We start from the raw sequence: 13,852 nt of genomic DNA, 5'->3' as shown, positions 1-13,852 counted from the left end.
TCATCAGCTGAGGCATCAGGACCATGCTGTGACTGATTTCCGTGAAATCCAAGTGTACCTCAACAACCAAGCCTAATTAAATACAGGTCAGATGCGGTCAGAGGGGCAGAACCTGGAATATAACCACCTTTACTGAGCACCTGCCACAGGAAACTCAAACTGTCACCCTACTACCCCTTCCAACATCAGGGAGGTTGTTCTGAAAGAACTCTGAGAATGGCACAGGAAAGTGGCCTTGAATAGACTCACAGAGAACACTCCGACTCACTGTACACTGTTCCTCCTCTGGATGTGACATCAGAATAGTGACAAAACCCAGCAACTCTGTTATTACACCATGAGGTTGAGACCCCAGCTCTGTACTCCATTAGTGACATCACTGGCGTAAAAATGGATTAAATTTTTGCGTCTCAGTTTCTTCTGTTTCTTTGTGTCCATGGTGTCTAAGGAGCACTTCTCAATCTTCCTAATGCTGCGATCCTCAGACTGTGGTGACCCTCCTTCATGAGATCATTTTGCTACTCCTTCATAACTAATTTTTCTACTCTTGTGAGTTGTAAAGTAAATATCTGATATGCAGTATATCTGCATGACCCCAAAGGGGTCATGACCTACAGGTTGAGAACCACTGGTCAATAGTGATATTAACCTTACAGTGATTGTGGGAATTAGGTAAGACCATGGATGTTCAAAAATACTGCCTTTGGGACCTGATATTTAATAAATAGTGGCTAGAACTTAAATTACATAGTTTGCAATCTAATCCATTTCTGATTTTTATCAGTACTTAAATTTATTCCAATAAAAATTAATTTAGTTATAAAAAAGTAATATATTTTTAAAACTTAATTTAGTTATAAAAAGAAGCCATTTTAAAAAGCCTGCACTAAGAAGGGAGGTTCTCCTCCCTACACTAGTGACATAGAGTGTCTTCCTGGTTCTCAGCCAGGAGCACCTTCCCTGAGGGAATGGGATGTCTCCATTGAAATACAATACCTAACAATTTTGGGTTGGAAGACAATGGCTTTAGAGCAAACAGAAGACATGGATTTTACTGGGGCACTAGAAGCTGGGAAAGGGTATATACAGTTATAAGGATAGTAAAGAAAGCTGGCCTTTCTCAGAACTGTGACTGGGCCAATTCTCTCACACACATTGCCTAAGAAACACTTCTAAGTACTAAAGATAGGTGACCTTAGGGGTTAGGGTGATGGGTCCTGGGGTTCTCATTCCCATGATGGGCATCTTGGAAAAAATGTCCTGCAGGTGGGATACTAACATTGGGAATTTTGTTCTCTTCTTACTTAAGGACAGCTTAAATATCCTTAACTATCCCAATAAAATCCAAGCGGGCTGCTATTAATGCCCACATTTAAGAGCCACACGCTCACATTTGTCCTTAATGGTAAGCTAGCCCTGTGCCAGCTTTCACAGCTATAACGGCGACTCGGGAAAAACAGTCACAATTTCCTGAGCCTCACATAACTCCTGAGGTTCATCTTAGCATACCTTGTGAAGATTCATTTTAAAAATTAATTTAGTCTCTAGAATGTACTGAGTTGTGCCTATCTTTGAGTACATGGGAGATATAAATTTATAGTGTAATGTGTAATGATCAAATGATAAACATCACTTCTGTATTGTGTTGCGTGGATTCCTCTCTTCCAGTTATTTTAGATATAAGCGTTACAGACTATGTCTCCCAGTCTGTGCTGTAAACAAGAGTGGCTCCTCCCAACAACTATATTTTGGTATTTATTGTATGACCTCTCTCATATCTATCCTTATCCTCCCTCTCTCCATCCCAGTCCCTCGTGATTTCAAGTCTATTCTCTTCCTAAGAGATTGACTCTTTCAGTTTCTACTAATTTATTAGAACATATTTCATTTGTCCTTATGTGAGTGGCTTGTTTCATTTAACAGCATGTCTTCTGGTTCTATCAAAATTAACAAGTGTGTTCTTTTGCATACACGATAAATTAATGCTTTTCAATAACTTCCCTCCAACTCTCTACTGAGTACTCTCTGCATGTGAACAATTAAGAGGGGATGTGGAATACAAGAAAACCATACATGTAGTTTTCAATCAGTACAGATTAGACATAAAATGCGAAATGCTGGCACACATACTTGGGAGACAGAGGTAGGAGGATTGGAAGTTCAAGGCCAGCCTTGGTTACATAGCAAGTTCAAGGCCAGCCTTGGAATCATAGGACACTGTTTCAAAATCAAAGACCAACCAAAACCCTCTGCATAAAGCTTCAGTCACCGAGGAAACGCTAACAATTGACAAATGTGGCTTCATGGACTTAAGAAGCTTCCCCATGGAAAAGGGAAGTTAACTGAAGGAAGAAACATTAGGAATAAAAGCAAAATCTTTGCTAGGTATACACGTGACATAAGGTGACTATCTTCAATAAACAAACAAACCCCACAAAAGAACCGAAACAACAAGAAACTAAACAAACTAATCAATAAATGGGGTGGCGAAACCGACAGTTCTCAAAGGAAAAAACAGTGAATAGCCAGTAAATGGGTCCCTCCAGTCATCAGAGAAATACAAATTAAAACCACATTGAGATTCCATTTTATCCCAATTCAGAATGGTGATCATTAAATTTTAAAATCGCTGGCAAGTCTGTAGACAAAAGTAACTCTTCTATACCACTGCTGGGAGTGTAAACTAGCCTAACTTCAATAGACAAAATAAAAAGAGCTCCTCCAAATAACTAAAACTACTGCATAATTCAAATGTGGCACCCCTGTGTATCTATCCAAAGGACTCAAGTCTACCACAGAGACACTTGCACAGTGATCACACACACACACACACACACACACAGACACATACACACACATACACACACACATACACACACACATACACACACACACACAGACAGACACATACACACACACATACACACACACATACACACACATACACACACACATACACACACACATACACACACACATACACACACATACACACACATACACACACAGACAGACACATACACACACATACACACACATACACACACATACACACACATACACACACACATACACACACACATACACACAGACACATACACACACATACACACACACAGACAGACACATACACACACATACACACACATACACACACACAGACAGACACATACACACACACATACACACAGACAGACACATACACACACATACACACACACAGACAGACACATACACACACACATACACACACACCACACACAGACAGACACATACACACACACAGACAGACACATACACACACACATACACACACACACACACAGACACATACACACACATACACACACACAGACAGACACATACACACACATACACACACACAAACACATACACACACACATACACACATACACACACATACACACAGACATACAGAATGAAGTTACATAGTTTGCAGGAAAATGGATCCCTTTGGAGACAATCATGTACAAACAATTAAACCAACCTCAGAGGAACAACATATGGAAACACACATGTCCATATGACATGACACTAGAACAAAGACTGCACGAGGGATAGTGGAAGGGAGAAGGGTGAGGCAGGGGAAGGTAAGGAAGCATGAGGAGTGTGTAGATTACAGCCTTATTTACTTTATATGAAGGTGTCCTCACGTGATTCAGGGCCTGTACAATGAAAATATGCAGTGGAAACCAAGAAGAGGGAAGATCGGGTGGATGAACACACTCCCTGCTGTAATTTCCTCCATTCGGGGAGTTTATGTGGAAGAGAGATTTTCAAATTTGTTCTCCAAGGACGCACAGCAGCAGTAGGGCGTGCAGTTACAGTGGAACTGTGGCCACGACAGATTAGGCGTGTGCTTTTCTTGACCAAGCGTCCTTTAAAACTGACTCAGTCCTCTCAAATGTAAAACTGCAAGGTCTTATGGACAAAAAAAAATCCTTAGCAAGGAACAAAGGGGCACCATGTTTTCTGCCCCGCAGTGGAAGGGGAGGCTGTCAGTACGGCTGAAACCACAAAGAGAGAAGAGGGGCTTGGGGGCCCTGCCAAGGTAGATCCGGGATGAAATGTTCCAATTACGCAAATTGTGCAAAGGACCCAATACTCTGAGACATACTATTACTAAGCAACAATACCAACAATATTGTGAGAGGTAGCAAAATTATGTTTTCAGATACGCCGTTTTCATGTTGAATGCAACTGTGGAAAGTATTTTGACCATTTTGTTACCATTTTTTAAAAAAATTTTTATGTGAAAAGCTTATGGGTGTTATTTTTAAAAAAGTTCTGTCATAAACAAAATCCTAAACCAAGCCTAATGAAACACACCCTTTCTTAATACACGGAAGCCTCACTCAATGTGGTACTCTCCTTAGCAAGCCTCTTACTCCGAGCATGTAAATTGGACTCCTTCAGCTGTCAGAGTGTGTGACGCACACAGGTTCCAGGTCAAATTACACATATTTCATGGCCTGTATATTAATTGACGAGAAAAAAAAAATCCAAGGACTATTTTTCTCTTGGAGAAGTGAGAGAGACGTGCAGTCATCGGAAAGGAAACACTCTGACTAGATCCTGGCACTGACACTACAGCTCCCAGTGGCTCCGCCCTATGTGGCAACAGTTGATGTCCTCACATGCAATGGGCGGCCTCTACTGAAGAGTTTAGACTGCCGGAACACAGGCAGAGAGCATGCCGACGGCAAGTCTGCTCGCCCTGGTCACAGGTGGTATTGACCTTTTTAACATCTATATCTTTTCATACAACAACTTTGAAATAAAAGCAGGGGAAACCTACCTGACCCTTTCTGGACTGGCTCCATTCCCCAGGTAGCTTTGATACTAAAGCCTGGTGTATGCTAGGAGAACGCATCCAAGCACAAGAAGGAGCCAGTAACAGAAATGGACGTCCTAGTATCTGTAATAAGAACAAAGAGCAAATGTTTGAGCATTAGTATCCTAAGTGAGCATTTCAGATAAGTTACTGCAGGCCCGAGGAATACAATGACAGTCTGCGACTTTACCTTGTTAAGAAAAAAAAATATTTTATATATTATATAATTATATAAAATATAAATTATATAATATATATGCTAAGGGATTCTCTTGCAAGTCAGGGTTTGTGACACTGACACAAGTGCTCTCCAAAGCACCTTGAAAGGGCTCTGTGAATGTACTTTGCTAGTGATGATTTTACGAACCAGGGTAGGGGTGGGGGTGGGGGTGAGGGTGGGGGTGGGGTGGGAGTGGGGGTGGGGGAACCATCCTTTTATCCTGTTTGCACAAAACAGCTGGATCCCGATCGCACCCAGCCCATAGGTCGTGGCCATGAGCACTGAGCCAACATGCCACTGCAGTGTCTCGGGAATCTGCAGTGACACTCCCCTCCTGATTCTTCTCTGCAAAGTGAAGTCATAGGGACCAATCAGCCAACCTGACTTCTCACTCTCCTGCCCAGAATCCTTTGTGAGATGAAATGAGTCATAGCTCCGAGAAAAGCCACAGCCTGCGTGTGTCTGTCAGCTCCTTTGTCTGTGCAGTGCAGACACTTGGAGGGTAGGACAGACCCAGGTGTCTCTAAGGGACCATCACATGCCTTAGTCCCCTCATACACATATATATTTTTAAATCACCGGAAGAACAAATAGGGCAAATACCTCCAAAGTGCTTGAAGAAAGAAAGAACACACTTTAAATTTGACCTGGCATCGCACACACGACACACTGCAATCACAGACCTGACACGCTTCCCTTCTCTTAGTTTGCTTTTAAGGCTGGGTTTTTAATTGTCACAGAGGACGAATCTCCCACATATGTAAGTCAGGCATTTCTATAGCACACCGGATCCAAGTTTAGCTGCAGCGAGCTCTTTATCATGGATCCCAGTTGCCCTGCAAGTCTTTGCAAGCCCAGGGCTCATGGCCCCATCAGACTGGAAGCTCTGGCTGCAGAACAGCTCCGCCACTGCCCATAAAGGCAGTGTGGGGAATGAGGTCACTGTGTCAGGAACCGGCTGTCAGCAGCAGGCTCTCCAGAGCTTACCGCACAACTGGTAGGAGTCACAGGATTTGTGGCTTGGTGCTTTTTGAAATCTGCCTTTTTGAAATTTTAAAAATCAAATTCTACCTCTGAGATCAGTCAGGGAAGGAAAAAAGAAAACCAAACCAGTTACGTATCTATGCAAAAATGTCTGGTTCATCACACCATCTGTACCAGATTCATTATTAGCCCACGCTGAACACATCTACATCTCTGTGTATAGGTGTTGTGTATAAACATATAGAAGCATACACACACACACGCACGCACACGCACACGCACGCACACCCCAGACTCCATAGGGCAGAAGTACTTAGAAAACATTTAGCTTTGTGTTAGCAGATGAACCATCACGACATCCTCAGGAAGAAAAGTGGGGGAAAGGTTGGCAGAAGACAGAAGACAGGAATCTTAGCCATCACACAAAGCTGGGAGGAAAATGGAGCTGGGAGAAAGAGAGTATGAAATGATTCTGCTGTATTTAAATAGCATCCCCCAGTGGTCTCAACGTAGCACACAACAGGCAGCCTTACTCTCAAATCAGAACCAAACAGACACACCCACCAGTGACCCACACTCAGATAGCACAGAGCTCTGGACAGCAGATGGTATGTTACAGCAAGCTCACTGCATCCTCATGAACACAGCAGCCCAACTCCAAAGGGAAGCCAGAACCAAAGCCAGCTACGATAAATACAAGACGGTCCTCGCCAGGGCTCTTCCATTTGCTTCCATCCTTCTCTGCAGCCCAGGCTGGTCTCCCACTTCCTGTAATCCTCCTGCCTCAGCCTCAAAAGTGCCGTGATGGTGAGGATGGTAAGCATCAGTCTCCACATCTGGCAGCTCATTCAAATTGCTGAGTTGGAAGAACTCAGTGGATTACCAGGCTCAGGGCTCGCCAGAATGTTGACCTCATGCAATTCCTCTGGTTCAGCCTTTTCTGAGACACACCACCATGAAACTTGGGCCCTGTCCCAAGCTAGCCACAGCCCTCTGGTGACTCCCAATCACCTCCTCCCCGATAGTGATTCCCGGTATGGCCTTGGAAAGCTGTTAAAATGTTCCAGCATCTTTGGCTTGTCAACACATCCAATAGCTACAAATGATACACTAACCTGGTCCCCATGTGCCAGGCCACCTCATCTCTAGTTGCGTACAGTTTCAGATACCTAGCTGGCAAGCTGATTGTCTATGTACTCATTTATTAGTTGATTGACATGTTTGATTCTAATGCAACAAAACCACACACACACACACACACACACACACACACACACACACACACACACTCCACTACAAAAATACCCACAACGGCCTGGTGTCATCTTCTGGTTCCTTTCAATCCCTCATCTCCTATGTGTTTTCTCTTTTACTGACCTGACCACCAAGCTCACTTTCTCCATGCTGTGGACACCAGGGTTCTCCTTGCCATACTACTCTGGCTACATCATGGACTCAGCATCCACTAATCTTTGAGTGTAATAGACGTTAGCTATTATATATCACTGACAATCCCTCTGTAGCTGTTACTAAACCAGGTAATGCTTTGACTATCATGGCCTTATGCACTTAATAAAACAACCCCATAACTTATACCTTTTGTGCTTTTTAAGACATGGCTTGGTTGTGAATTTCCTTTCCAATACATACTTAACTCTTTCCTCATGGTCAGTCACTGTAGACTGAACTTGTGTCTCAGGAGTGGAGCCTTCTACCAATGCCCCCCCCAATTAATCAATTATCTTTCAATTTGGCTGGATCCTTCATTATAAAGCCACCCAAATCTACCCAGTTCGTCCATGAAGGTCAGTCTTCATTGTCTGGAATCACCTAGGAGACAAGGTGTGTCTAAGAGAGGTTTCCAAAGAGGCTCAACTGAGGAGAGACAACTGCTGACTATGGCAGGCCAGCTGAACACCAGGATTTATCTTTCCCCTTTATGACTACAGATTTGATGTAGCTGCCTTCCTTTCTGTCACCATGACAATATCATCAGCCCTGGCAACTTAAGGTTCTCTGGGGAAGTACCAGCTCACTGTACTAACCTTTAATAGCTAAAGATTTCAGTTTCTTCTATGTATATTAAAAGTTAAATCACTGGAGAGAAACAAAAGCTCAAGCATTCAAAGGGCTAGAAAAAAATGGCAATTAAAGATGTGCCCAAAGTTTTCAATATCTAAGCACCACATTTCTACCCTGAGATGGGACTGCTCCGTTTGTAGATACAAGTAGCTAACCCTCAAAGTGAACCTCAATGACAAGTCCCCATAAAGATCCCCATTTTCTACAAGAACCAACCTTCCTTCTTCCAGATGGCACAGCCACTTGAGTGCAAGGCAGGATCCGAATCCCAAAGAGTTGACTCCAGAGTCTGCACATGATGCAACACACACACACATGCACACACACACACACACACACACACACACACACGCACACACACACAGATACAGACACACACACAGACACACACACATGCACACACACAGATACAGACACACACACACAGACACACACAAACACAGATACAGACACACACACAAACACAGATACAGACACACATACAGACACACACACAGACACACACACACAGACATACACACAGACACACACAGAGACACAGACAGACACACACAGACACATACACACACACAGAGACACAGACACACACACAGACACACACACAGACACACACACACACAGAGACACACACACACACAGACACACACACAGACACACACACAGACACACACACAGACACACAGACACACACACACAGAGACACACACACACACAGATACAGACACACACAGACACACACACAAACACAGATACAGACACACATACAGACACACACACAGACACACACACAGACATACACACAGACACACAGAGACACAGACAGACACACACACACAGACACACACACAAACAGAGAGACACAGACACACACACAGACACACACACACAGACACACACACACAGAGACACAGACAGACACACACACAGACACACACACACAGACACACACACACACACGCACACACACATGCACACGCCTCTACCATAATAAAATAACCATAGAAAATAAAACATTTAAGAAATATATACTCAAATTTTAAGTTAAAATCAAAACCAGATGATGACCTAGTATAAGAGGCTAAACTCCTGTGGTTTATGTCACAGGTCAGGTCACTCTGAAGCAGATTGCTCATTCTGGATCTCGGGATTCTGACCAGCTGCCCCCTGCTTGATGGCTAACTTTCATAGAAAATGCCAGTCCACACTATAAATACAAACTTCCCCTGCTGTCGGGCTATTAGAAGGGTGAGCTGTATGGTAGGTATCTATGAGAGCATTCAGAAACGTAGGCAAGAGAGGCTGTGGTGGTAGCTCATTTGAACAAGGACTTGCCTTGCAAGCACAAGGATCCAAGTTCAAGCTCCAGAACCCATTTTATTTTTTAAGCTGAGCAAGGTGGTGTAGTCTTACATGATTCTCTGAAGAGGCAGAGACAGGCAGATCTTTGGATTCACTGACCCACTAGCTTACTTTGTGAACTCCAGACTAATAATAAACCCTGTCTCAAAAAAGAATGTTTTGTTTTAAAATTGCATTATGCCTGAGGTTGTCCTCCTGAGAACCACACACACAGGCATGCACTCGAGAAAAATATATACATAAGGAATAACAATGCAGGCAAGACATTCACAAGTTTTAGACATCAGTGGGCATGAGGGTCAAAAGTCAACTCCAGCCACGGTCTCCTCCTCCTCTGCCTGCCTTCACTTCCTTTAATATCAGCTTTGGTGACAGTGAAGATTTACAAACATCATGAAGAGAATCCCACAGGTGACCTGCTCAGTTGATGAGGTGTGAAAAAGAGGCAGGGCTTGGCACCTGGTGAGCTCCTTGGCAGAAGACTGAATTGGAGCATGAGTGACACAGAATTATAATAAACATTTGGATGACTAACGGTCTGGCCAAGTCTTTGGAGCTGCTGCATTTGAAACCATAGAGAGCAGTACCTACCCTTGAATCAATTAAAAATATCTACTGGGTACCTACCTGTAATGATGTATGGTTACTTGGGAAAATTTAAATATTTTTAGGATAGCATACCTAATTGATAGTGTGTATAACTGTGTGTGCTTTTTTTCCCCTCCCTACAAGCAAATGACACAACTGACTTCTACCTTGGAGAAGTTCAAAATACACTGGAGAAGAAAAGGTACTCACACCTCAGTACAAAGAAATACGGGGTGGGGTCTGCCAAGGTGGGGAATGGGGAGCCTCTAGAGAACTCAGGGGAAGAGAACTGGGTTTGGAGGAGACTGTCAAAGGAGACTGTTTTTAGAATGTGACAGGTGAGAGAAGCAAGGCACCCACCCTAGACCAAAGGAGGAACTTTTGAGTGCTTGTGTTAAAAGTATGGTGGCTCAGAGTGCCTGGGCAGCAAACAGACACTGAGGAAAGGGACAGGTGACCTGGAGACAGGAAGAATAAGCCAAGATGTGGAGTTACTCAGGGCCCTCCTAGGGATGAGCCCTCATTCTGAGAAGTACCAAGCAGACAGAAAGGTTGGTACAAGGTCAGGGTAAGAGGATCCAATGGGGTCAGGAAAGGATCCACCTGATAGTTGCAGAGACTTCCAGTCAGCATTCGTTAAAGCCATTGGTTAGGTTTTATCCCTTGGAGGCCTCTCACCTACATAAACCTACACTTTTAAAACAAAACCGTCGCTAAGCGTTCGGCAACTGACTAAAGATAAAGATAGGTTGAAACTCTCAAACAGGCTTTCCTAGGGACGCCTTTGTTTTCCTTACCACCCAGGAGTCCTCCATGCCAACACTTTCTACCTTGTGTGGGGCTCTTCCAATAGGATGGAAAGAAAACCCCTAGTCTACGGCAATAGTCTGGTTCACATCGAGTATGTCCTCAGTGCAGCACACAAGACGCAGGGTTTGCTGCGGAAGTCAACATAAGCTAGGTATATATAGTCTTACAGTTTGGTCAATCAAAGGAGAGGGAAACTGAGCCAGGAAAATGAAGGATGGTGATCACTTCTGATCTGAGGAGACACCAAAGAAGCATGATGAGACCTGACAAGAAAGAGCTTCAGGGAGAGTGAGGCGGGGAGGGCGGGTCAGCATAGCTGGGTAAGGAATGGGAGAGGAGGAAAGCAAAAGAACAGAGGCGATGTGGTTAGAAGTATCATGGAGTTTTAGATGAAGGCTGGATGCCTGTCTAGACTGACTAAGATGGAGTGGTATTCATTCATTTACATACAAACATGCATACATATAAGAATGCATGCATGCATGCATACATACATACATACATACAGGCATACATACATACATGCATACATACATACATGCATGCATACATACATACATACAGGCATACAGGCATACATACATACATACATACATGCATACATACATACATACAGGCATACATACATACATACATACAGGCATACAGGCATACATACATACATACATACATACATGCATGCATGCATGCATACATACATACATACAGGCATGCATGCATACATACATACATGCATGCATACATACATACATACATGCATACATACATACATACATACATACATACACACACACACAAATGTGATAGAGATCAACAGAAAGAGGAAGACAAATGGACGGATGGATAGATAGAGAGATACAGACAGACAGACAGGTGAATAAGGTAGGTAGACAGACCAGACAGTTCAAAGAAAGCAAATAACTACTGGGGTGTGGCTTTTACTTTCGCCCATTTCAAGAGAGCAGACAAGATGCAGACTGCTTCCCCAGGGAAGAAAGAACTGATCTGTGTTTCATGAAAATATCCAGAGCAAAGAAATTAGGAACTATCGAAAATGTGATTTGAGCTGGAGTGTCTGTCACTCGGTGGTGTTTGCCAGGCATGCATGAGGGCCTGGGCTGAATCACCAGCTCGGGGGGGGGGGGGGGGGGGGCAGAAACAGATTCCAAGGAGTGTGCTACACACACCTTAAACTGACTGCCTGGACTCCATACACAAGTCTGGGCCATAGTAGTGGCCTGGCACTTGGAATATTGCCCAGTGTGGAATATTAGTCCAAACTGAGCAACAAAAGTTATAGAGGCGCATCCTCCAGAGAGCAATCCCTGTGCAATGGATCCCAAGCAATAGATCAGATTTCCCTCACTGCACAAAAGCTAAGAAAAGGCCACGAAGTGAAAACTCAACAAAAGCAGTTAAAAACAACAAAACGAGAGAAAACAAAACCCAAAAAAACCCAGAAACTTCCAGAGTTTATAGGGCCTCTCTAGCTCCACATTTACTGAGTTAAGTGCATTCTTATAATGAGAGAAAAAAAATTTCAATTAAAGCCAGATTAGATACAACAGAGGATGGGCTAGGCAATTAAAGAGTTAAAGAACAAACACCCTTGGTATGGCTCCAGGTAGGTGAGGGCTTAGACATGAAGACCCAATAAGGGGCTGGGCCACTGTGGCTCTCACATCTTTGCACAGGCCCGTCATCAGAATGGTTCCCACAGCATCAGACCAGAGTAAGGATGGCTGGAAGCCAGGAGACAGCAGAAGTGATCCAAGACATTGTCCTTGGATGGGATGATGCCACAGCCTAAACGGGAGAGCTGGCCTGGTCAGTTAAGAGCTAAGCCAAAGCCGCTTCCCTGTCTCTTGGACATGTATCGCTCTGTTTTTTATGAATACGTTAAAAGAAGTGCAATACCTATGACCTACACTCCAAGGCTTCTCCAGATGTCCTATAAGAAAATACAAATAAAACATGAAGATTCCAAAGTGCAGCATGATGTCAACTTCTTTCCCTCTCTTTCTGCTCTTGGTCCCTCTAACCAATATCGGAAGACAAGAAAGGGGAGGCTAGTGTCACTGGGCTGAGCGAGGGGGTGCAGACCTGTAATCCTTGGGAAGCTGAGGCAGGAGGATTCTAAATTCATGGACAGATGGTTGCAAAGACAAAGAAAAACCCAGACAAAGAAAGCAAAGTTTAAAAAGCTAAGAGCCTATACTAATCTTTTTAATTTCATTTTTAAATTTTATTTTTGATGAAAAGGGAAACATTCAAGTTTTGTTTTATAATTAAACGACCAAGAAACTTGGGAAAGAGAGAGAAGCTGAACTGCCACTCACTGTGAGACTATTAGTACCCACTGCCAGGGTTTGTGGGGATTGCACTGTGACCAACTGGACGAAAACACACCTGAGAAACACTCTCAGACACTCCTATCGACTGTTTCCAGCGGCAAGCAGAGGGAAGGCCTACAATTTGTAGGGGTAAATGTGAGACTCTATTGAGAGAGGAGAGAGAAGGAAGAAGGAGGAAGGAGGGAGGGAGGGAGGGAGGGAGGGAGGGAGAGAGAGAGAGAGAGAGAGAGAGAGAGAGAGAGAGAGAGAGAGAGAACACTCACATACATTTGTGGAGAGTGGAGTCCTTGCCAGTCACCATTCCTCTCCACTGTAACTTTGAGGCAGGATCTCTCACTCAATCTGAAGTTCACTGACTCAGGGAGCTGGCTAGGAATACTAGCCCAGAAGCACATCTGTAACAGCAGGCACACGCTGCCAGCTCTTTGTAGGGAGTGCAAGGGGTCCTAAGTGGAATCCTTACACCTACTCAGTAAGCATTTGACCATCTCTCAAGCCCCGGGATTCCATTCCGAAGACTAGTGGCACTTCAGAACAGTCAGCTGTCTGGATTATAAAATCTTTGATACTTATTTACATTCTACTCTGGCTTCCAGAACT

General features: G+C 43.7%; 2 protein-coding genes across 11 annotated transcripts in view; both read right to left on the bottom strand.

Annotated features, from left to right (window-relative positions):
• The window catches only part of Erich1 (glutamate-rich 1), a gene marked incomplete at its 5' end in the record, with an annotated part of 52,793,804 nt that overhangs the window by 30,508,428 nt on the left and 22,271,524 nt on the right, over nucleotides 1-13,852 (bottom strand).
• Nucleotides 1-13,852, bottom strand: part of Stox2 (storkhead box 2) — a 239,065-nt gene that overhangs the window by 32,813 nt on the left and 192,400 nt on the right. For 2 of the 11 annotated variants that reach the window (NM_001436817.1, XM_087588338.1), the window contains exon 1: nucleotides 7,656-7,959. The exons of 4 other annotated variants lie outside the window; for them this stretch is intronic. In NM_001436817.1, coding sequence (NP_001423746.1) covers nucleotides 7,656-7,725 — 70 coding nt within the window. In that variant the 5' untranslated portion in view covers nucleotides 7,726-7,959. Of the gene's footprint in view, nucleotides 1-4,819; nucleotides 4,940-7,436; nucleotides 7,967-13,852 lie in introns of those variants that run through there. 5 more of the 11 variants (XM_087588334.1, XM_087588335.1, NM_001436818.1 and 2 more) reach the window with 5 other exon arrangements.

Source organism: Rattus norvegicus, chromosome 16, assembly GCF_021556685.1.
Source record: "Rattus norvegicus strain SHRSP/BbbUtx chromosome 16, alternate assembly SHRSP_T2T, whole genome shotgun sequence".
NCBI lineage: Eukaryota > Metazoa > Chordata > Mammalia > Rodentia > Muridae > Rattus > Rattus norvegicus.
Note: the sequence above shows the minus strand (reverse complement) of the source record. Positions and strands in the feature narration are given on the sequence as shown.